The 25721-nt window shown below is 42.4% G+C and overlaps 1 protein-coding gene across 1 annotated transcript in view; it reads left to right on the forward strand.

Annotated features, from left to right (window-relative positions):
- CFAP52 (cilia and flagella associated protein 52) overlaps positions 1-25721 on the forward strand; it is a 39898-nt gene that overhangs the window by 763 nt on the left and 13414 nt on the right. Inside the window, exons 2-8 of the mRNA XM_002921142.4 lie at positions 5318-5517; positions 5954-6090; positions 11099-11227; positions 13697-13796; positions 14772-14888; positions 17011-17111; positions 20159-20329. Coding sequence (XP_002921188.1) covers positions 5318-5517; positions 5954-6090; positions 11099-11227; positions 13697-13796; positions 14772-14888; positions 17011-17111; positions 20159-20329 — 955 coding nt within the window. The remainder of the gene's footprint in view (positions 1-5317; positions 5518-5953; positions 6091-11098; positions 11228-13696; positions 13797-14771; positions 14889-17010; positions 17112-20158; positions 20330-25721) is intronic.

Consider the following 25721-nt stretch of genomic DNA (forward strand, 5'->3'; position numbering starts at 1 on the left):
TGCGTTGCACTTTAGAAAAACCAAACTTTCTTTTTTTCTAAGTGCGTCGTGTTGCCTGAAAGTTTTAACATTGTAGTAATGCAGATGCAGAACAAAGACTAAAATTTCGGGCACCTTTCTGGGACTTGGATCTTGACTCTTCGTTTTAGTTTAATAGTTTCTGATAGAAAAGTGGGCGCATAGTGCATCTGAGAAGTTGGCCATCTTTACCGCCGGTGACAAGGTCATTGGTAAAGGGAGTGAGTGACCTCCGAGTGCAGAGAGTCACACTAGTGACCAGAGCAGAGCAGCAAACACAGAGCTCTGCAACTGAGTTCATCCTGTTTCGCCGAGCTCTAAGAGTAAATATGGGGTCCATTATATTCCAGTGCCTCCCATGGCCATGACAGAGTTTAGCTTTCACACGGAAACGAATTAGAAGCCAGTGCAAAGCCCCTTTTCTCATTTTGACGCTAGAACTCCTTGGAGAATTACATTACAGTTTATGAATTTTAACTTAGGGTGTAAATGTGTAATAGCCCTTGACTGTTCTAGGTATTGTATTTTGACAGGAATTTATTATTTAAACAAACCAAATATAGTTGTACTGCTTATGAAAACATTTTATAAAGCTATAGTTATTAAGAATTTGGTATTGGCACGGGGCGCCTGGGTGGCACAGCGGTTAAGCGTCTGCCTTCGGCTCAGGGCGTGATCCCGGCGTTACGGGATCAAGCCACATCAGGCTCCTCCGCTATGAGCCTGCTTCTTCCTCTCCCACTCCCCCTGCTTGTGTTCCCTCTCTCGCTGGCTGTCTCTATCTCTGTTGAATAAATAAATAAAATCTTTAAAAAAAAAAAAAAAGAATTTGGTATTGGCACAAGAATAGTCACCATTTATCGATTGACTGGAGTAGATAAGCCCTTGATTATCCTATCATGCAAAGAGTTTCTAAACTAAAAACACCAACAATAAAACAATAGATCAAGGGTCTGCCATCCATAGCCTTTGGGCCAAATCTGGCCCTCTGCTCAGATTTTAAATAAGGTTTTATTGGAACCCAGCCGTGTGCATGTGTTTATGTATTGTCTATGGCTGCTTTTACACTACAATAGCACACTCTGGTTACTGTGGCCCATAAGGCCTAAAATATTTACTATCTGGCCCTTTTAAATATTTGCTGACTCCTGAAATAGATAGGAGGTAAAGAAATATAAATGGCTACTAGCTCAAAATGCTAAAACAACAAAACAAACAAAAACAAAAACAAAAAACCCAAACAAACAAAAACCCTGCTATTAAAACTATGACTCTTTTTTCTCAGACTGGCAAAGCTACAAATAGGGATAATAGTAAGGTGAGAATAACAAATGGTTCTCAATTACTAGTGCCAGTAAATTTTACAACCTTTTTGAAAGAGTTTGGTAGTACCCATTATGATTTTTAATGAGGATAATCTTTGGGCTTCCAAAATTTGAATCACTTATTCAAGTTTCCAAAAAGTCATATACTATGGGATGCACTGTGGTTTTGTGTATCATAGCTTAAATAACAGAGGAAACCGAAATGTCCATTGGTAAGAACTTGGTTTTAAAAAACTATTCCCGAGCACCTGGGTGGCTCAGTCGGTTAAGCATCTGCCTTCCGCTCAGGCCATGATCTCAGGGTCCTGGGATTGAGCCCCGTGTCGGGCTCCCCGCTCAGCGGAGAGCCTGCTTCTCCCTCTGCCTGCAGCTCCCCCTGCTTGTGCTCTCTCGCTCTATGTGTGTCAAATAAATAAATAAAATCTTTAAAAAAAATTGTAGTGCTGAAATGTTTTGGAATTAGACAGAGGTGGTAGTTGTAGGACAGTGTGAATGTACTAACTACCACTGGATTATCCACTTCAAAATGGTTTATTTTATGTTATATGAATTTCACCCCCATAAATTATTTTTAAAATTCTAGTCCTTTTTTTTAAAAGATTATTTATTTATTTATTTATTTATTTGACAGAGAGAGAAAACAAGCAGGGGGGGCAGCAGGCAGAGAGAGAGGGAGAAGCAGGCTCCCAGCGGAGCAGGGAGCCCAATGTAGGGCTCGGTCCCTGGACCCTGGGATCATGACCTGAGCCGAAGGCAGACACTTAACCAACTGAGCCACCCAGGCACCCCAAAATTATAGTCCTTTTGTACAACAAAATACTACATAACCCTTCAGGAAAATGAGAGATCTATAGGGAAATAACAAGGAAAGATGTCAAAGATATATTAAGTGTAAAATGCAGTTTGCCCAATGGTATGTATGGGATGAGCCTATTATAGTTTAAAGTGTGTGTGTGTGTTAGAGACAGAAGGACAGAGAGAGAGAGAGGTGGGGAGCAGTGGGGGTGAGTATGTATGGAGAAAAGAGGGAAATGTATTCATTCTAGGGGACATGTGTGATTTTGGCTACTCAGCATCCAGATATCCTTTTATTTGAGGAGAATCCCAAAATGGACAAGAGGGGTTTCTGCTGCCTTTGCTCAGGTCTTAAAAGGGGCAGATGCTTCCTCCCCTAACTCCTAGGCAGCCAGTTTGGAGACACGTGACAGCATCAGCTCAGCGGTGCAAAGTTCCCACCCAGAGTTTCCTCTCTTCAGGAGTGTGGCCTAAGATTAGAGTACTTGCCTTGGGCGTAGAGTGGGCTGGGAAGGAGAATTCCTTAATTTGTCACTTGTCGCCTAGGTCTCGCCTACCTGCTTGCTTACTGGTCCTGCCCCTTTTTCAAGTGTGATTTTCCACACTTCCTATCAGTTCTGTGAGCTGTTTGTATTCCTTCCATGAAATTATTTTTCCTGTTAAGTTCTGCCAGAAATGACCTTTCTTCTTTGCAACCAAGAGCCCTAATTATTAAATGCAAAGAAAATAAATCTGAAGAAATGGACATCTGCATGTTAATTTAGCAGTGGTTTACTGTGGGCAGGGGATATTACAGGGCTCTTTCACTTCTATCGTAAAACAGTTCAACAGAAATTTAGAAGGCCACAATAAATACCGAGTACTGCATGCAGAATTAGCAAATTTTCATACTTTTTCTTATTTGAGTTACTTTTTTTAAGAAAAAAAATTCACTTTTTAAGTCCTCTCTCCTGTCACACTATCCTATCCTTTCTCCCTGTCTATGGACACCACTATCCTGAAGTTAATGTGTACTCTTTCTAGCTATGTTTTTAAATTTTAGTGTACGTGTAAAATGTTAAATATGCTATATGTAAACAATTTAAAGTACAAAGTGGCATATTTCTAGATTTTATAGAAATATCATCCTGGACACATTCTGAAGCCTGCTTTTTTTTCTCTTTTAAGATTTATTTATTTGTTTATTTGACACAGAGAGAGAGAGCATAAGCAGGGACCTGCAGGCAGAGGGAGAGGGAGAAGCAGGCTCCCTGCAGAGCATGGAGCCCAATGGGGGACTGGATCCCAGGACCCTGAGATCATGACCTGAGCCAAAGGCAGATGCTTAACGACTGAGCCATCCAGGCGCCCCATCAACCGATCACTAAAGTGTCACTTTCGTGTCACTAAATACTTTAGATTTTTAACATAACTGGATGAATATATGGGCCTTTGCTGTTAGGATTTGTTCTTTTTGTGGCAAGATGAAGAAGTCATTTGCTACAACTCGTGTACACTTTAAGTCTTGTTTGTCACTGTTAGGTCCTTGATCTACCTGAAACGTATTGTTTGTGGATGGTGTAAAGCTGGGTCTAATTTTACTTTCTCCATATGGATAGCCATATGATTGCTTATAAGGTAACTGCAGCTGAATAAATATATATATATATATATATGAATAGATCACTCCCAAAGACACATACCTTAGTCTTTTGAGAACCTCCTGCATGAAAAAGGAATGATCTCAATTAAAGCAAGAGAAATCATTTATTCAATAAATATATTTGGCAATTGGAGCAAAAAAAAAATCTGTTTAGCTACTGGAATCACATTATGCATCAAAATAAATTCTGGAGGGAGTTAAATGTAAAAGATGATTTCATTAAAAGACCAGAAGACAATATTAATAAATATTTATGACTCTTTTCATGGAGTAGGAAATAGCCACAGAACGATTTTAAAATACCCAGGAATCACTATACTAAGAAATGTGTGAGATCTTTATGAGGAAAAATTGAAAATGCCACTGGAAACCCTGAAGGGAGACTTCATGGAAAAATACATCCCGCTTTTAGAAAGGAGATCAAATGTATTATTATAAAAATTATTTTTCCTTGATCTACACATTGAATACCATTCCACTTGAAATGATTTTTAACTTGTCAAGCTGACTTTACAGTTTATATTATAAAATAGTATCAGGCACAACCCAAAAAAATTCTGACCCAAAGTTGAGCGATAAGGAAGGACTTTGGTCTATTTCGTATTAAAACATATAACAAAGGTTTGTAATTCTGGAGATGGTTCTTGCAAATACCTGGAGGATGTGGTGGGGGGGGTCTCACACTGAGAGAGCTTGGTGCTCCTTTAGGTCGCCTGGTGCTGCCTTAGAACCAAATTATCTTTACCAAACTTCTGCCCCGAGGGAGTGAATTCACGTTCTCCCAGTGCACTCCGGAAGTCCTACTTCTCAGCATTACTAACATGGCCCTTGGGGACCTGGTCTCCAGCAGTGAGGTTGCTGGACCGGCATCGGGGCATCAGCGTCTCTCGAGAGCTTGTCAGAAATGCAGCGTCTCAGCCCCTTTCCAGACCTCAGATCCAAATCTTCATTTTAACTGGATCCCCTGGAGAGTTTATCCACATTAGGTGCTGAGAAGTGATCCACGAAGCTGAACTTGTCGGTGGAATAAAATTACATATATTACCCCACACACACACACACACAGAGCACATTTATTTTAGTTGAAATAAGGGTTATTCCAAAAGCGCTCTCTTTTGTATCCAACTTTTTAAAAATTGGCCACTTCTGCATTATTACTATTTTTTTATTTTATTACTATTTTTTACATTTTTACTATTTAAAAAAATTTTTTTTAAGATTTTATTTATTTATTTGACAGAGTGCATAAGCAGGGGGAGCAGCAGAGGGAGAGGGAGAAGCAAGCTCCCCACTAAACAGGGAGCCCCACATGGGGTTCCATCCCAGGACCCTGGGGTCATGACCTGAGCAGAAGGCAGACGCTTAACCAACTGAGCCACCCAGGCACCCCTATTATTTATTTATTTTTTTAAGTAAGCTCCATACCTAACCTGGGGCTTAAATTCACAACCCAGAGATCAAGAGTCACCTGCTCTGCTCTGCTAACTTTTTTTTTTTTTTTTTTTAATGATTACTCTTTTTAACCTCTCTGTTTCAGGACATGTGCCCACTGGCCTGAAATGCCATCCTGACCAGGAGCATGTGATCTACCCTCTGGGCTGCACGGTCCTGATTCAGGCGATAAACACTCAAGAACAGAATTTCCTGCACGGTCATGACAACAATGTCTCCTGTGTGACCATCTCCAAGAGTGGGGTTTACCTAGCCTCTGGACAGGTCACGTTCATGGGCTTCAAGGTGAATGAGCTGAAAATAGCTCCCTGTAAATCGATGGAGAGGTGCCCCCACCCTGGAAAACCCACCCCCCTTCTAGCTCAGCTCTGTGTTGGCACGCATCCTTCCCCTCCCTCTTCTTCCTCTTGCCTCCTTTGTGAGCTCATCTTCATTCCCTGGGGCTGAGAATAAAGTGTTTTTGGTGTTCGCACCAGATCCTGCAGCTTGCGGGCTGATAATGCTCAGGAACGGAAAGTCCGTGCTTAATTTATTTTGATTTTTATTTTTTTAGTCCCTGCTTAATTTAAAACTGTTGCCGGTTTCTTGCCTTGTGTTTGTAAGACAGGATCTAATTCCCAAAAAAAGTGCGATTACTGATTGTTTTCACCAAGACGAGGAGCTCTCCCCCCAGACTCTTCTGAAGCCGGTCTGTGATCTGACAGTATATTCTTGCCCCCAGGCAGACATCATTTTGTGGGATTATAAGAAAAGGGAGCTGATTGCCCGGCTGTCACTTCACAAGGGCAAAATTGAAGCGTTGGCCTTCTCACCAAATGATTTGTACTTGGTATCACTTGGAGGCCCAGATGACGGAAGGTAACGAACTCAACAGTTTATTTCTGGATATGTCATGCACCCTCTCCCCCCTCCCTCCCCCTTGCCCGACATTCTTTGTTGGCCTGTCCCTATTCAGCGGTGTGTTATGTGAAAAGCCTATGGAAAAAATACCCCAGGGCTACAGTTCTCAACCATCAGTGCGCATTGCAACCCACCAGGGAGCTTTATTTCCTGTTTTTATTTATTCATTCATTCATTCGAGAGAGACAGAGAGAGAGCACAAGCAGGGGGAGAGGCAGAGGGAGAGAGAGAGGCTGACTCCCAGGTGAGCTGGGATCCCAGGACCTGAAGATTATGACCTGAGCCAAAGGCAGACGCTTCACTGACTGAGCACCCAGGCGTCCCAGAGGAAATTTACATCTGTGTGAAGTTATATCTTGACAGCTCTCTTACTAGAGAGCAAGTCGGCATTATTTTCACGAGACTCCCCCCACCCCATCCTGTAAGCACGGATGCTTTCCCTGGGCCGTCCCCGTTTGAAGGTTTTTCATAAGACCTGTATCCAGAAATCAACCATTACCAGTCTCAGCTCAACTTGAAGCGGCCGCTCTCCATCCTGGGGGCACGCTGGGATCACCTGAGGACATTTTGGAACAGCTGAGGCCTGGATCCCATCCCCAGAGATTCTCGAGAGCTTGGCAATCAGGCCACCCCCACCCTAGCCCCTACCAGAGAGATGCCGGGAAGATGAATAGTGGCGGGGCGTGCAAGGAGGGTGGGGTTCTGCCCACTGGTTTCGCACAGGGGTCAGCCCTGAACCTGTGGGAGGGCACAGTGGACACACCAGGCTTCTCCGCAGATGACGAGGAACAGAAAGGATGCCGAGAATCGCACTGGACATTGTACGGTGTGTATGTACATAGATATATTTTTAAATATTTTGTAACCTGCTTGTGGAACTATTTTGCATTACCATGTAATAGAACGTGCTTCTTGGTTTGGGGGAGTGTTTTACATTTTCGTCTCAAATTTTATTTGTTAAAAATATTTTTTTCAAGTACAACGAACAGGGTTATATTCGCTTCAGGTGCACAATATAGTGATTCAACAGTTCTATACATTATCGGGCCCTCGGGCTGCCTCCAGATCTGGGCTGTTGTAAATAATGCCACAGTAAACACAGGGGCACATGTATCTTTTTGAATTAGCGTTTCCATTTTCTTTGGGTAAATACCCAGGAATAGAATTACTGGATAACAGTATTTCTATTTTTAACTTTTTGAGGACCCTCCATACTGTTTTCCACAGTGGCTGCACCAGTTTGCATTCCCACCAACAGTGCAAGAGGGTTCCCCTTTCTCCACATCCTCGCCAACACCTGTTGTTTCTTGTCTTGTTGATTTTAGCCATGCTGACAGGTGTGAGATGCTATCCCATCGTGGTTTTGACTTACATTTCCCTGATGATGAGTGATGTTGGGCATCTTTTCTTGCGTGTGTTGGCCATCTGTATATCTTTCCTGGAAAAATGTCTGTTCAGATACTCTGCCCATTTTTTATTGGATTTTTTTTTTTTGGTGTTGAGTTATATAAGTTTTTTATATATTTTGGACATTAACCCCTTATCACATATGTCGTTTGCAAATACCTTCCCCCATTCAGTAGGTTGCCTTTCTGTTTTGTGGATGGTTTTCTTGTGTGCAAAAGTTTTTTTGTTTTGGTATAGTCCCACTAGTTTAATTCTGCGTTTGTTTCCTTGCCAGGGGAGATGTATCTAGAAAATGTTTCTGCAGCCAATGTCAAAGAAACTATTGCCTGTGTTTTCTTCGAGGATTTTTATGGATTCAGGTTGCACATTTAGGTCTTCAGTATATTTTGAGTTTATTTTTGTGCAAGGTGTAAGAAAGTGGTCCAGTTTCATTCTTTTGCATGTAGCTGTCCAGTTTTCCAAATGCCATTTACTGAAGAGATTGTCTTTTCCCCCATTGTATATCCTTTTTAAAAAATATTTTATTTATTTATTTGACAAAGAGAGAGAGAGCACAAGCAGGGTGAATGGCAGGCAAAGGGAGAGGGAGAAGCAGGCTCTCCACTGAGCAGGGAGCCTGATGTGGGGCTCGATCCCAGGACCCTGGGATCATGATCTGAGCTGAAGGCAGATGCTTAACGGACCAAGCCACCCAGGTGCCCCACCCCATTGTATATCTTTGCCTCCTTTGTCATAGGTTAATTTACCATAAACGTGCAAATTTATTTCTGGACTCTCTATTCTGTTCCATTGATCTACATGTCTATTTATGTCCCAATACCATATTGTTTTTGATTACTACAGTTTGTAGTAATCTTGAAATCTGGAATTGGGATACCTCTACCTTGGTTCTTCCTTTTCAAAATTTCTTTGGCTGTTCAGGGTCTTTTGTGGTTCCATACATATATGAGGATTATTCTACTAATGTGAAAAATGCTGGTATTTTGATTGCAATTGCATTAAATCTATAGATTGCTTTGAGTCTAGTATGGACATTTTTAAAATGTTTGTTCTTCCAGTCCATGAGCATGGAATGTCTTTCCATTTGTTTGTGTCATCTTCAATTTCATTCATCAATGTTTTATAGTTTCCAGAGTACAGGTCTTTCACCTCCTTGGTTAAATTTGTTCCTAGGTATTTTATTCTTTTTGGTGCAATTGCAAATGGGATAGTTTTCTTAATTTCTCTCTCTGTTACTTCATTATTAGTGTAGAGAAACATATTTTCTGTATTTTAATTTTGTATCCTTCTACCTTACTGAATTCATTTATCAGTTCTGGTAGTTTTTTGTTTTGTTTTGTTTTTTGTGGAGTCTTTAAGTTTTTCTATATATAATATCATGTCATCTGCAAACAGTGACAGTTTAATTCTTCCTTACCAATTTGGATGCCTTTTTATTTCTTTTTCTTGTCTGATTGCTGTGGCTAGGACTTTCAGTACTATGCTGAATAATAGTGGTAAGAGAAGACATTCTTCTCTTGTTCCTGATTTTAGAACAAAAAGCTCTCAGCTTTTTACCATTAAGTGTGATATGTAAGCTGTAGATTTTTCATATATGGCCTTTATTATGTTGAGATATGTTCCCTCTAGACTTGCTTTGTTGAGCGTTTTTATCATGAATGGATGTTGTACTTTGTCAAATGCTTTCTCTGCATCTACTTTGCAGCTACCAATGCCATCCTCCCTATGTGTTCATTCGGACATAGATCTTATTCTTTGCAATGACTGCATTGTATACCATTGTACAGATATGCTGAAATTTATTTCACCTACTCACTATCTAGGTCAGTGCCTTTTATTTGTTTTTAAATTTTAAACTTGTTTTGGAAAAATGGAAGCTATGCCATGTCCATGGTTTATAAAGAATAGATGTTGTCTGGCTATGCACAAGAATTCAGAATTCCTATCCCCTCCACCATGAAGAGTTCTCTCCAGGAGCACTGGATTTTTTTTATACCTTCATTGAGATGTATTTCACATACCATAAAATTCATCCATTTAGAGTATATGGCTGTAGGCTTTTTGGTAGAGTGGTTATTCCAGTGGGTTCGTCCTTCCTTCCTTCCTTCCTTCCTTCCTTCCTTCCTTCCTTCCCTCCCTCCTTCCTTCCTTTTGCTGAAATACTTCCCCAAAGACATTTTTTACATGTTGTGTAACCACCACCACAAACAACTGTAGGGCATTTTAAACACTCCAAAAAGAGACCCTCTGCCCATTAGCAGTCACTCCCCATTCCTGCTCCACCATTACCCTCTCAGCCCCAGGCAACTACGGTTCTACTTTCCATCTCTATAGATTTGGTTGCTCTCAGTGTCTCATGTAAGTGGAATAATATAATAGGTGGCCTTTTATAACTGATTTTTTTTATTAAGCATAATGTTTTCAAGGTTCATCCATACTGTGGCATGTATCAGTCCTTCATTTTTTTTAGTGTCCCATAATATTCCATGGTAGGGATACACCACATTCTCTTCATCCCTCAGTTGATGGGGCTGTGGGTCCTTCCCACTTTTAGGCTATTGTTCATAATGCCCTTAGGAACATTCATGTACAAGATTTGGTATGGATGTGTGTTTTCATTTCTCTTGGGCATGACGTACTTGGTTTTAAGAGTTCCTTTTTTGGGGGGGTGATATGCCTCTCAAGTTTTCCACTTCAGATGGTACCTATCAATTTCCTACTAAGAAAAAAGAAAAAAATATGGCTCTTACACTACCTTCTGTCTCCCCATTCCTACCGATCTCGGTTCTACCTGGATTTTAGACCCCCCTGTGATAATACCTTCTACATGGAGGAAATTTGGGAAGCATAGCCAGGCGTGTTTTTACATTAACAAGTAACATCTGCATTCCTTTTTCCCTAATATTTTGATTCAGATGTTCCCCAGCATTTTTAGTATTACTGTCTGAACACATTCCATTTAGGGCTAAGTTGTGTGATTGTACCCAGAAGGAAGGAAATAGAACCCAACGAAGTGCTTCTCCAGGTGTGGTCCCCAGGCCAGCAGCATCAGCGTCACTGGGGACTTTTTAGTAAAGTGAAATCTCAGGGCCGCCCCAGACCTGCTGACTCAGAAGCTCTGGGGGGGAGTCCCAGCATCCTCTAAGCAATCCCTCCATGTGACCCTCGTACACGGTCACGTTTGGGAGCACTGCCTGACATCATCCTCTTCCTTGCACTGTTTTTTTTCTGGAATACTTCTCCAAGGAAATTTTTTTTACATGAGATAAATGGGTGGTAAACTTTTATGCCTTGCTTACCTGAAAATGTCTTTGTTTTAGCATCAGGCTTCATTGATGGGGTCACTTGTTTCTAGCCTCATTATCATTTTCCTTCAAAACCTTTGAAATGTCACCTGCTTGTCTTCTAACATCCAGTGTGATGCAGGAGACATCTGGGGATCAGTGTAATTCTTTCATTCCTTTTTTTTTTTTCTTTCTAGAACCACCAAAAAAAAAATGCTTCTCCTCTTGAGAGCCTGTCTCCCCCTGACTTTTTCGGCCCCTCTTTGTTTTGGCAGTGTGGTCGTGTGGAGTATAGCCAAGAGAGAAGCCATCTGTGGCAGTCCCGCGGCCGGCCTCAACGTGGGGAATGCCACCACAGCGATCTTCTCCAGGTGCCGGGATGAGATGTTTGTTACTGCTGGAAAGTATGTGTCTGCAGTCAGGGTTTTCAGAACTCCTAAATCACTCTGTGTATTTGTTTGTGTGGAAAGCAAGGTCATTCCAATTTGGGGGAACCCAGCATTAGTCCTGCGAAATTACTTTAAGTCCTAATTGGCATGATGTTGTAGTCCTTAAAAATCCTTCTAACAGAAAGTCTTTTAAATATGGTTGTTTGAAAATTCTGTGCTTCCCACAGAGAAGGGCTCTGCTCTCCTGCTAAATTCGTTTCAGGTTCCGGTCTGTTTGCGACCAATAACAGCACCACCTACAATGCATGCTCACAGAGCAATGTGCACAATCACACGGACTCACTTACTGGTCGATGTTTCTTAGCACCAGCTCTTGACTTAGGTCTCCCGAAATGATATTTTGCGAATGCACTGGGGGAAGCTTCAGATGTTCGGCTGTTAGCCGTGTGAGATCATTTCCGGTAGAGTCAGCTTTTACCAGCTAATGGGGACCAAGCAGAAGACATTACCTTACAGATTCTCCAATCAGGGCCCTGGCTGGAGTCTGAGGGGAAGGTTAAACCCACACAAAAGCATCGTCTTTTATGCGGTGTACCAGTTCAGAGGTCCACATGCAGTGAACATGGTATCGAAGTGCCTGTTGGATGGAACTGTCTTTTTTCGGGCCATCGATGGTCTCCCATCTGTAAAAGCCAAAGGCACACCCCATTGGCTACTTTTCCAGCCAGAGTAAAGACTTGCTGTATGTCCACGCTGTGTCCCGTCCCCTCCTTGTGATACGCAGCATGCATTTGTTCCGGGGCGAATTATGAGGACTATTTATTTATTTAGTGGCTGTGAAACTAGCTAGCTGAGTGGGAGCCAGCCCCTAAGGATCGGATCTTATTAGAGCGCTCTGAGCGCGAAGCAGCTGGCCCTGTCCTACCCTGTCCTCCGAGGCCATAGGCGACCATGCGGTGCGTTCACTTCCTTTGGGTTTGCAGAGTGGCTTCACGAAGCCTTTGTATTATGGGTCCAGCTGCCTCTTGGCCGCCACCTTAGCTGTGGGCATCAGCCCACTCTGATGCCCCAGGGCAGCATTTCTCCAGGAGACAAAACTTGAACGGGAGCCCTCCACCCTCCGCTGCCCAAACTCTTTTTTTTTTTTAGGACAATCTATATTCTAGATCTGCTTTAACTGCATATGACAATGATAACCGAGAACAAGGACTCTTAAGTAAGATTTCTGGTCTGGCACCCACAACATCCCCTGTGATGGTCCCAACTTAAGATATTCCATGATATTGTCCCTCAAGAGAGATCCTCAAATTCCAGTTTGACATCCAAATGACATCTACCAGGAAGGCCATGGAGAAGCTGAGTTTTGTGTTTTTTTTTTTTTAATTTTGGAAGTGCTCAAAATAAGTATTCGAACAAGAGATAGATTTGTATTCAAATAAAGTGTTCAAAATACTTATTGAACATTGACTATGTGCATAACTCTGGAGGCTAAGAGACAAGGGAAAACCGAACTTGACTGATCTATTTTTAATTTTTAATTTTTTTAATTTTATTTTTTAAAGTTGGTTTATTTAAGTAATGTCTATGCCCAGTGTGGGGCTCAAACTCAAACCCCGAGATCAAGAGTCATGGGCTCTTCTGACTGAGCCAGCCAGGTGCCCCGATAATCTATTTTTATTTTTTTTTATTTTTTTATTTTTTTTTTAAGATTTTTTTTTTTTTTTATGCGACAGAGATAGAGACAGCCAGCGAGAGAGGGAACACAAGCAGGGGGAGTGAGAGAGGAAGAAGCAGGCTCATAGCGGAAGAGCCCTGATGTGGGGCTCGATCCCATAATGCTGGGATCACGCCCTGAGCTGAAGGCAGACGCTTAACCGCCGTGCCACCCAGGCGCCCCGATAATCTATTTTTAAATTAACCTTTTCTGCCTTCGACTGTTAGCTTCAGCTATGATGTTGACCACGGTATGTTTATATAGTTATTAATTCAGATTAACTCAACATGCAATGATTAAATGCCAACTGTATGCCAAGTCTTATGTCAGATGGCTGGTTCCGTGTAGCCCTTTGGTTACTTAGTCTCATTTCTCATGGAGACAGGACTCTCTCTAATGAAGCACTTTCCTTGAAAAGATTTCCTCACAGCTGCAAAGCTTTTAAGAAACATCCTTAGTGTGCTCTGGTTTGCTCTCTGTTGATTTGTTTGCATGTCTGTCTGCTCTCCCCACATTGGAGAGAGACCGGCTGTAAATCCTTGCTCTGCTGTGTTTTCACATTTGGAGAGTAGGGGGAGCATGAAACCCACCTCAGAGGGTGGTCGTAAGATCGACTGGAAGATTTTAAGTAGGGCATGAGGCCCGACCAGCCCTCAGAAATATCCAGTTCTCTTCCCTTCAGCTGCCTCTCCAGGGGGCCTGCAGAAAACAGGGAAGAGAGAGAGAGATCCCTAAGTGGGTATCCATTTGACTGTGTCTCTCTTCCATAGTGGGACAATCCGAGTATGGGAACTGGATCTCCCGAACAGAAAAATCTGGCCAACTGAGTGCCAGACAGGTCAGATGAAAAGAATAGTCATGAGTATCACAGTAAGTATTAAAGTGTGATTGTCAGCAACTGTTGGAACAAATTCCTGTTAATAGTATTGGCCGAGGGGTGTGTGTATGTGTGTGTGTCTGTGTGTGTGTGTACGCACACATGCACGCATATGCGTGCACACACGTGTGCACCTATAGGTACGCGTACCTTGGGCTGAAGGTAGGGAGGTGAGGTCTGGACCCCGGGGATGCCGATCGAGGTGGCACGGGTGAGGGCGAGTCTCACTTCGGAGTCTCACTCCCTTCAGAAGTTGGAGAGGAGCTGCCGAGACATAGTTCTGGGAGAGTCTTGTATTACTGGGACTTGGGCTCTGCCACTGGACACCAGACACCTGCCTCACTAGACAGAAGCAGTGTGTCCAGGAGGCACTCCGTGGCCACAGCAACTCCCGATGGCGCTGGAGTGGGAAATAATTCTTATTTCTGCTCCTGGAAATAAAGTTCCTAACAGTGAAACTCATTGCTGAAACACAGTCCCTTCAATAAAGAGGTGTTATTCGTAGGTTTGTCATGTGGACTCATACATTCATACAGACAACTCCATTCTCCATTGACTTGTTTCTCTTATCTAATGCATCATCATTTTATGCAGATACACTTTGGAAAATAAGAGATAAACACACACATATCCTCTTTGGAGAATTCATCCCAGGCACCCTTCGGAGAACTCTCCAGAACGGGGACTGTCAGGATATCTATGCACATGTGTCTAACATTGGACACAAACAGCCTTCCAGTGAAATGCACAGGCTAGCGGGAGTCTCCTGTTTCCTCCAGCGCTGAGTTTGGCCCTGATTCTGCCCCACTCCGAGCTGTTCTTACCCATCTTAGAGTCTGACGAAATTAGTCATGAGCACCTTTGTTGGTCTTCCTGGGGCGGAAAGTTCGTCCCACCCCTGTTCCGGGCTCACGGGCATCACTGAGAAAACACAGGCCTTTAGGCCTCTTTTCCTCTCTGATCCCCAGATGGCCGACGACGATAGCTTTTTCTACCTCGGCACCACAACTGGAGACATTCTGAAAATGAACCCGAGGACCAAACTGCTGGCAGACACTGGGCCTGCGAAGGACAAGTTCAGTCTGGTGAGTAGAGACCGCCGGCATCTGTCCTGCCCTGCTCTCTTCTGGCGATTTCTTCCCTCCACTGTAGCACAGACCTGCGTTAAGAGTCTATAGGAAAAAAGAAAAAGGGTGTGTTTCGTCCAAGGCCACACCGAAACTTGCAAGGTGCATTGACTTGTTGTCTGAGCCCTCATCTCCAGTTCGTATGCAGAGCAGAGGTATTCGTTGGTGTCCCTAGTTAGGGAATCACACCACACGATTTTTACCTCTTCCAAGTACAGAGCCATAAATACACATACAGAGGTATGTGAATTTTATCCTAATCTAATAAATTGATCTTAGATTTTAGCTCCAGCCACCACTGTAAGTCATAAGCAAGACCTAGAAATCATGGATTTTATATTTGCAGAGTTCCTAACAATTCTGGTTAAAAGTCCAGAAAAACCTCGATATTTAAACCAAAATAAAAAGCCTGCAATCAGAGGATCGTCTCCTGGGATAAGTGCTGCTGTTTCCAGGACCTCCAGAAAGTTTCAAGGGCTGTTTCCACTAACCTTTGAATTTGAGAGCTCGTGGTAGGCTCTGCACCTGCCTGTCTCACGTCTGATAATAGAACAGAGGATTCTCAGCTTTGATGCCTTCCCACTTAGCAGATATTCCCAAGAAGACGTGAAATCTTGCACCGCATGCCTAGGGAAGATGTTAGAGTTTTCTCAACCACACAGTCATTAAATGCTCAAGCTTTTAAGGGCATGCATAAGAATGAGAGAACGTACAGGTGAAGAAGGGCTTAGAAACAATCCCACAGGGGATTGAGGTGTTGTGCAGATAATGTTTTACAAGTTATTTTTAGGACGGGGAGTCCAGTATAGGAAACAGATAAAAAGCAAAGCAAATCAATTAAAGGAGCGCAAGGCTCAGAGCCCTGCCATTTCCAACTCCATGAAACACTGTGGAAAAATACCGATATGGGTATTTTTGGCACCCTCCCCCTCCAGCACTTGGGATCCAAGCACCTTTCCCAAAAGAAGATCCCAGCCCTCTTAGTCCTTCCAACCTTTGGGTATTTAAGTGCCGTTGATGGTGGCTCTGCAGATGCTTTAAGACCTAATCATTTAGGCATTTGGGTCTGATGGTAAATTCCACAAAGCAGTGGTTCCAAGATGGCCCTTTATACACGTGGAAAGAAAATAATTGTTACGGGATGAAGGGATAGGAGGTATCATCGAAGACATTTGGTTGGAATATTACGGGATCTTGGGCAGTTACCCACTTTGAAACTCTACTTAAATGGTCACTCTCTGGTAAGAAGGGTAAAAGGATTGGGATGGTTTCAGATGGACCTGGTAGGCATACAGTACGAATATGAAGACAGAGACGCTGATGGTCGTAATACTAATATTAAAAACAGTACACAGGTCCTGGGATCACGACCTGAGCCCAAAGCAGACGCTTCACCGACTGAGCCACCCAGGCACCCTGTCCTGTATTATTATTGAAAGCTTGAAGATGAAATATCGGCCATGCACATTTTAGAATTAGAACTTCAAAAATAAAATAAATTAAATTAAATTAAATTAGAACTTCATAGTGGGTGCTATAAAATGGCCATCGTATCTCCCCAAACTTTGAAGATGGCTTTGAATTTAACTGTGTCTATTATTGGCAAGATTACGTAGCAATGCTTTAGTTCAGAAACTCTGGTCACCGAACAATAAGGGCTCTGTGTGCTCTCTCGGGATGTCAGTTATGTTCTCTCTGTAGTGTAAGAATTAAGATCCGGTGTAAACAGTAGGCACTGAGGAAATCATGTTGTCCGTGCTTCTCTCTTCTGTTCTAACTTCACTTGAGCCAACAGAAAGTGTTAATTTCTAATGCATTCACAATGCACAGGTGGTTTTAAAGGGAGGAAGTTTGGTGGAGCGTGCCTGCACCTTGCAGGAACGGGGTGGGAGGGGACTTCCGGCACGTGACCCCATTGCTGGCATCGAGCCCTGGTGACCAGCCTCAGGGTACATCACAGGCAATGCCTTCCTGTGCTTTGTCCAGGCGCGCCCGTGCACCATGCCCATCGCGTCCGCTCACACACCGATTCTTAATGAAACCATTTGGCCTTTCTCTCAACGCTGTTCTTCCCCGTTAGGGAGTGTCCGCCATCAAGTGCCTGAAGATGGGGGGTTTGTTGGTGGGTTCCAGAGCCGGATTGCTGGTCTTCTGTAAAAGCCCCAGCTACAAACCCATCAAGTAAGTTCCAGACTCCACGGGGTCAGGGTGGGGGAAAGACCCTCCACAGGGAGGTCTGCTTAAAGCCGGTGACATTGCAATATTGCCAAAGTGACATTAAGTTAAACAGTTTCATCTGACTGTTAAAATGAGCGGTTGAGGGGCGCCTGGGTGGCACAGCGGTTAAGCGTCTGCCTTTGGCTCAGGGCGTGATCCCGGCGTTATGGGATCGAGCCCCACATCAGGCTCCTCTGCTTTGAGCTTGCTTCTTCCTCTCCCACTCCCCCTGCTTGTGTTCCCTCTCTCGCTGGCTGTCTCTATCTCTGTCAAATAAATAAATAAAATCTTTAAAAAAAAAATACTTCTAAAATGAGCGGTTGAAATCACAATAGCGGATTTCTTTGCCAATGAAAAGACAGTAGCTGATGTTGAACCAAGCCAAAGTAGTCCCAGATTAGCCCAGGGGAAATGTCCTTCTAATAAATGCATCAATCATTATTTCATTAATACATCAAGCCATGACAGAGGAAATAAGATGCTGTTTATAAAGACATCCAGCAAATAACCTCAAATTTCAAATTTCCAGAATTTGTTTATTCAGTGAAATTTATTATGCAGCAGGTGACATGTCAGGTACTAATGCTAGTAGTTAATTCATTTGAATACAAGTTTTAATACAAATAGCCAGCCTTCACCAGCTACCTCCATATACCAGGTACTATGCCATGTACTTTTCGTGGATTATCTATCTAATCAATTGAAATGAAGTGAAATAAAACTTCATCCATTGTCATTAACACGTATTTATGGAGTACCTCCGGCCAAACCAGTGTGCCAGATGCTATACTAAAAAATGAAATAAGATGCCGTCTTTGTCCTCCCAGAACTGACAGTCCAGTTTGGGGATAAGGTAACATACGCGTGAAAAAGTCCTTGTAATGCAAGATAATATATAGATACAAATCTCGTGGTCCAGATAAAGTAAAAGGTATTGTGGATACTATAGAGGCGATCAGAGAAGGGGGTGACCCCACTGGGGTGGTGAGGTTGGGAAAGACACTCCCCAGAGGAGCAGAGGTGGAGCTCGAGCTCACCTTCAACCAAGCCAGACACCCCTGGATATGCTCCATATTCCCCCCACTCCGGTCTAGGGGAGGCAGGAGTGCTAGCAAGTGGAGGGTAGAAAGAACGTCAGCTGTCTTCATTCAAATACATCTGTGCCGCGCGTTCATTGCACACCAGATACTGTTCTAGGTACCCTTGGGAGATAGCCACGAATAAAGCAAACAGAATTGAAGGGAAACGTCCCTGCCCCTCATGGAGCTGACGTTCCAGCAGGAGGAAAAAGACAGTCAGTTATAAAGTAAACAAGTCATTACATCATCTTAGAGGGTGATGAGCGCAGGAGACAAATGGAGTTGGAGGTACATTAAGGGGGGATTAAGGTTGAAGGGGGACAGGAGACAGGTTGCAATGTTAAATTCCGTGCTCCGGAGAGGTCTTCTGGAGAATGTGTTCGCACCAGTTCTGTGTTTGCGTGGAGGGGAATAAAAGAGAGGGTTGCTTAGACTCTGGATATGTGGAGGGAGTGCACAAAATTAACCCCCTCATTTGTGAACAGCTTGTTTTCAATACATGGTTATTCCCATTGTGATGAGGTTGATCAATTCAAGGCCATTAGTATAGGGTTTGTGCTGTGCCTGTCCCCATACTGACCTTGTGGGACAGCATAGCCTTCCATTGGAGGCAGTGATTTCTGTCTCCTTGGGGCTTCGTGGATTGGGAAAGTAGCTCCCATGCGAAGTCAGGAAGCAGTATGATGAAGAGACCGCTGGAGTTCAGGGACCCCTGGCCTCGCCCCCGTAGCCCCGGGCTTCACCTTGTCTTCAAGGGAGCCCAGATGTCAACAGCCGGTATTTCTATCGGCTGCCCTTCGGTCCTCATGCACATTATCTCTGATCCCCACTGCGACCCTGCGAAGGAGAAATTATTCTGTGCTTGAGTGAAGTGAGGCTGGGAGATTTCTGGCAATTTCTCCAGGGTCAGAGAGCTCTATCTAGTTAGCGAAGAAGCCAGCATGTAACTCAGGGTCAATCCTTTCTTCATTAACCGTTCTGTGTCCTACCAACAAACGGATCTTTGTAAAATACTGCCTTTCCCACACTGATCCCTTGCACGAGAAACTCCATTGCGTTCTTATTGTCAAAACTACGTTAGTTGCAGGGCAAGGCTGGGCTTTTAGGGACGCATTCATTTATGTACTCTTTTTTTTTTTTTTCTTTTAAAGTTCATACTCACTAGGTATTTGGGAAGCAGGGGGATTTGACATGTGGACAGAGAGAGACAAGAGTGCCTGGAAGTTCTGGTGAAGAGAGCCGCTATTGACATTTTGTTGTTTCTTCTTGTCTTGTGTTCTTCGTATGCAGTTTAAAACAATCGTACTTCCTTTGCGTACAAAATTTTATATTCTGGTTTATTTTTACTGAAGGCAAACGTCATAAACATTTTCAATATTAATGCCTTTTTTAAAAACGACTGTGATAAAATATACATAATCTTTTAAACGTGGTTTTTCTGGCTAGGCAGATACCTTAAGAAGTTGCCTGCCGTCCCAAAGGTGATTTAACCATTGCCTTACAATTGGGTGGGTATTTAGGTTGTTTCCAACCTTTTACTCTTTTTGATAAGGTTATGATAACCTCCTTTGACATAAATGTTTCCCCTCCCAGTTGTAGGATTACTTCCTAGAAATGGAATCAATTATTTAATTGCCATAATCGTTTGTGCCCATTGCCTTCTTTGGAATGTTCCCTCTGTCCAGATCCTGCCTGTGTTCCACAACCCATTTTAGACTCTCTCTCCCTGAGGAAGCCCGCCGACTACTGTAAACCCTGCTAGCCTCTCCCTCTGCTGACCATGGGCCCCCAATATTGTGAGTCACTCCTGCCTTTCCAATTGTGTCCCCTCCCTGAAGGCGGGTCCCCAGGTCCTACACCTGACTTGTATCCTCTGTAACAAGTCCTCCTTGATGGAGTGAATCTACTTTACCTTCTTGCTTCTCCATAAAGGAAAATTCAGCTACAAGGTGGCATCACGTCGATCACACTTCGAGGGGAAGGACACCAGTTTTTTGTAGGAACAGAAGAATCACACATTTATCGGGTCAACTTCACGGATTTCAAAGAGACTCTCATTGCCACATGTCACTGTGAAGCTGTCCAGGACATTGTCTTTCCATCGTAAGTAGATGAGCAAAGTCTTTGGGCTCCTAAAATCAGCGAAAACATGGAGGCCTGGTGCAGTGTGCCAGCAAACTTAATTTTATCTTATTCACGCATTTTCAACATGTGTTAATAAGATTATGATCTTTTATCCTTAAATTTCTCAATTATAGTCAGTCATTTTAATAATAATTATCATCTAACATTAATTATAATAATAACTAGAAATATAATACTGATGCTTTATTATTACTCAGTAATTATTATTAACAATAATTATGTCTATTGCCTTCGCCCTGAGGCTACATGAATTTTCACCGCCCAACTTTGGGCTTCTTTACAATGTTGGCTTTTCTAATAAAGCAAGCGTAGAAACTTTTCTGTTTTCCCAGTGCTGTCTGGAAAAAGCTCACTAGTGCCTTATTTCAAACTGCTTCCAACTCATTCCGTTTATGCCTCTTGGGTCTCCCGGACTTGGCCCACTTAATGGTGGTGGACATGAGGGGTCTTCTGGACCTCTCCGTAATCTTCTGGATTGCTTGGTAAATCCCACCTGAAACAAGTGAAGCAATCACCCATCAGCAGTTTTAATGTCAAAAAATTCATAGTTTGCCATTATTTGCTTTTTGAAACACATTTTGTCTCTGGTGGCGTTCATCCCATGAAGTTGATCAGATAATTTTTGCTCTGACCTTCCTCTAAGATGTAGCTTGCATTTACAAAACTCAAGATCATTGTTTTATAGGTAGCAAGACTCACTTTGAAAACTCCATGCTTATGATCATGAAATGTACTTTCAGTTCCCTGAGTCATTGCAATCGGCAGTTAGGTTCTTTGAAGTGTTTTTTTTGTTGTTGTGTGTTTGTTTTTTTTAAAGCATGGACCCCAATGCGGGGCTTGAACTCACAACCCTGAGATCAAGACCTGAGCTGAGATCAAGAGTCAGATGTTAACCAACCGTGCCACCCAGGTGCCCCTACAATGAGGTTCTTTTAAATGTTTCTAATAGTGAAAATGGCCAGTGCTTCCCACCAGGGGGATCTTTTTTGAAAATTGGTTGGTCATTTTCTTTCTGTCTTACTTTTTTTCCCTCTTTTTCTAAGGAGCTCGTTAGAATCAATCTGTAAAATTATTTATCCCTGGGGCCTTTTATAAGATTAGGTTTTTAACTATTTTTTTGAATTCTTTATTTTTTTGAAGATTTTTATTTATTTATTGGACACAGAGAGAGAGCACACAACCAGGGGGAGTGGCAGGCAGAGGGAGAGGGAGAAGCAGGCTCCCCGCCAAACAAGGAGCCTGATGTGGGGCTCGATCCCAGGACCGTGATCATAACCTGAGCAAAAGGCAGTCGCCCAACCAACTGAGCCACCTAGGCACCCTATCTTTTCAAAGTCTTATATAGTCATTGACCCCTCCTCCTTTTTTCTTTTCCTTTCTTTCTTTCTTTTTTTTTTTTGAAAACCAGCTTTATTGAAATAGAACTTATATATCCTAAAGTTTACCCATTTAGAGTGTGCAGTTCAGTGTGGGTCTTTCTGCATATTTACAGAGTTGTGCAACCATCACCATAATCTCATTCTAGAAGATTTCATTATCCCAAAAAGAAACCTATTAAGAGTCACTACCCATTCCTGCTTTGCTCTCTCCTCCTCTCCCTCTGCCGAGCTATGGACAAAACTGAGCTAAGAGGAAGAACGTGGGGTACATGAGCATCATGGACAAGCCGGTGTTTTTCCTTCCTTGTGGATTCAGCTGTGTTCATGTACATTGTTCTCAGCTGCTATTACTTGGGATGCCAAGGCATTAATCTGTTGGGAAGAAGTATGTATGAACGAAAGCAACCTCTGCAATATTCCGCTATCATGTGCCTATTTGCCAATTGCATATGAGCTAATGCATGTTACAGAGACATGCACCGTAGCAAAAGAAACTATGTCTCTTTCCAACCTATTGGTATTGTTTGGTTTTAGGTAAGTCTTGGTCTTTTCATAGAATTTAGTCCATTCATACTTATTCCTATCTAATGAGTTTATAGATATTTTCTACTTAACATGTTTCCTTTGTCATGTATTTCCTTTTCTTGTCTTTTGTTGTGTTTTGATCATGTTTTTTTAGTCGTGCCTTCCCCTGCCTTACTTCACAGGACTTGGAAACTATTCATTGTATTTTTATTCACTTAGTGATTACCCTTGATTTTTTAATATGCATGTTTAAACATATTTTTCTGCCAAAGACTAGAGTTCACCAACATCTATATCATATTTTCCAAAGAAACAAGAGTCTCAGCTTAGTTTATTTCCCTCTTTATCTTCCTCTCACCATCTCTTATGCTAACATTGTTTAGAATTACAGAATTACATAGTTCTGAATTACATACAGAATTACTTACTGTCTTTTACAAATAATTACTTTGAGATTTTTTAAAGATTTATTTATCTGTTTTAGAGAGAGAAAGAATGCAAGTGGGGGAAGGGGCAGAGGGAGAGGGAGAGTGAGAATGTCAAGCAGACTCCATGCTGAGCACAGGGCCCGACACTGGGCTCAATCCCAGGACCCTGAGATCATGACCTGATCAAGAGTCAGCTGTCCAACTGACTGAGCCACCCAGGCGTCCCTAGTCCATTTCCTCTTAATGTAATTTTTTATATAGTGGATTAAATCCTCCATTTTGTTATTTGTTTTCTTTTGTGTCATCCATTCTTTGTTCTTCTAGTCTTTCCTGCCACCTTTTGCTTTAATCACATGTTGTTAGCATTCCATTTTAATTGCTCTATTGGCTTTCTACTTATATATCTTTGCATTAATTTTTTTAGTGGTTGCTCTAAGGATGATGATAAGCATTTTTAGTATATCACAGTCTGCTTAGAGTTAATGTTGAATGACCAGGTAAAATGCAGTCTGGGAACTCTGCAACGGTTTATTTTTCTTACCCCCACCCTATTCTTTTTTTTTTTTTTAAAGATCTTTTTATTTATTTATTCGACAGAGATAGAGACAGCCAGCGAGAGAGGGAACACAAGCAGGAGTGGGAGAGGAAGAAGCAGGCTCAGTGCGGAAGAGCCTGATGTGGGGCTCGATCCCATAACGCTGGGATCACGCCCTGAGCCGAAGGCAGACGCTTAACTGCTGTGCCACCCAGGCGCCCCACCCCCACCCTTATTCTTAGTGCTGTTGTTTTCATGTATACCTATTAAAATTATAAACCCATTAATACAAAATCATAATTTTTGTTTTAAATAGTTATAAATCTTTAAGTCATAAATATATATATATTTGTTATAATAATTTATAATTATAAGATATTTATAAATATATGGTTTCTAATTCTTTGTTGATATTACCTGTCTGTTAATTCATTGGTACCATCATTTCCTTTAATACTTTGAATGCATTTTAAATTAGTTGCTTTGAAGTCTTTGTCTGCTAGTCCAACACCTTGATCTACTTGGAGTCAGTTTCTTTTGACTGTGTTTTTCCCAAATCATATTTTCCTATTTCTTTGCATGCCTGCTTACTTTTTGTTGAAAACTCAGCATGATAGCTAATACATTGTAGTAACTCTGACTTCCGTAGTGTTCTCTGAGGATTCTTGGCCTCGACTCAAACTGCAAATTTTGTCTTTCTCATAGAATGCAGCAGCTGGCATTCTCATGGCTTCCCACTGCTCCTTTTTTTATACAGGTTCTTGGTACTTCTGTGGGCTTGCAGAATTTAGCATTCACTCAGGGATTTATCGAGAGATGAAGCTCGTCCTCTCTGTGGTGTCCTTGCTCCTAGGGATCTTCCCCTAATTTCCAGGTGTTCCTATGACCTCAGGCCCTGGCTTCTGATATTTTAAGCCTGTAAGGTCCAGCTTTCTGCCACCCAAGCTGAACACAGTTGGTGAATGTATTCAGTTAAAAAGGCAAAAAAAAAAAAAATCTCTCAGGTTGATCCCATGTAGCTCTGTCTTCAAAAATAGACTCCTTAAAAAAAAAAAAAATAGATTTTTTTTAAAAAATGAAAAGTAGAGTCCTTTCTGGTCTCTATCAGTTTTTTCTTCTTCTTGGGTTTTCTCCCATGCATGTAGAATTTAGCTGTCAGATGGGAATTTGGGCAGTGTTTCTAATCTGAATTTAGGTTTTTACTCCGATGGATCTCTCGCTGCCAGGATTTCCCCTGTAAATTTTCCAGCCCTCAGCTCTGATCTCTGCACACTTTCAGCCAGTGAGGCTATGGTGTTTCTGCCACCTTCTTCTGTGGCCACTGTAGCTGGGGGAGTTGGGGGCACCCTCAGATTAGCCAGCAACACGGTAATGACCCTTAACCCTTTCCAGTTGCACTTTTACAAGAGCAAGCACTTCCTGATTTCTGTGTACTTTTAAACGTTTTCAGCGTCTTTAGGAGTCTAGGTTCTTGTCGTCGTTAATGCCATCCAGTGTTTCTAACCATTGTCTATGGGAAGGTTTGTGTGACCACATCACTGCTCCAACATTACGAGAAGTCCTCCCTCCTGGTGATTTTGATATTTTGTGTTTCTCTCCAGTTTTGTCTCTTCGCAGGTTTTATCTGGCTGATTTCTCTCTGTCCTCAAAGTTTCTGGTCTGTTTGATGATAATCTGTCCTGCTTCCTTGTATCTAACTCTGCATCTTCCACCTCTACCCCTGTCTGTGTCCTCTGTATCTGGCTCTTCGTTTCACAGGCTTTTCGATGGGCCTAGTGCGCCATCTTGATCCAGTCAGTTTGGACTTTTTCCGGAACTTAACCTTTCAGATTCTAAACTAGAGACAACCGGCTACTTAAAGAGCTCAGGTCTGGACTCGATTCCTGAAGAAGTAGACTGTCCATCCAAGGTAGGGAGAGTTTGGGAAGTTCTCTCGGTGCGCTCATTCCGTGATATTTGGTTTTCACGAGGAGTCCACTTGCCTCTTTAAGAGCTCACTTTCCCCGCGGAAGGGGGCCGTTCACTGAAGGTAGCATGCTATATAAAGCCTCTCTTATTCTAAATGAACATTGTCTTCTAAGGTTGGCTTGATCTGATCAAGAAGCAAGCAGCACGATCTCCTCGGCTGTCCCCTTCCAGCACACAACCTAAGTCACCAGTCCAGCATTGCAATTGCTTTTCTCTGAGCCCCAAATTAAATATATAGAAAAGGCCCACTTATTTTTCTATTAATTCCAAAGCAAGTAGATCTTAAAACATGCGAGAGGGACTCTCTTTTCCTGAATGTGCTTTTGATGAAATGTAGACATTTCTTGAGAAGCATTTAAAACTTTAAGTTAACTCCTCCATAGAGACTATAAAGCTATAAACTCATATTTATAAAGTAGGTGGGCTTTACTGTACCCCAGTAGTACTCCTTTTTCTTATCCAAATTGGAATAACCTGTAATTTTTGACATAATGGTGTTTTTCACTCAATTTACA

The sequence above is a fragment of the Ailuropoda melanoleuca genome, chromosome 17, assembly GCF_002007445.2.
Source record: "Ailuropoda melanoleuca isolate Jingjing chromosome 17, ASM200744v2, whole genome shotgun sequence".
NCBI lineage: Eukaryota > Metazoa > Chordata > Mammalia > Carnivora > Ursidae > Ailuropoda > Ailuropoda melanoleuca.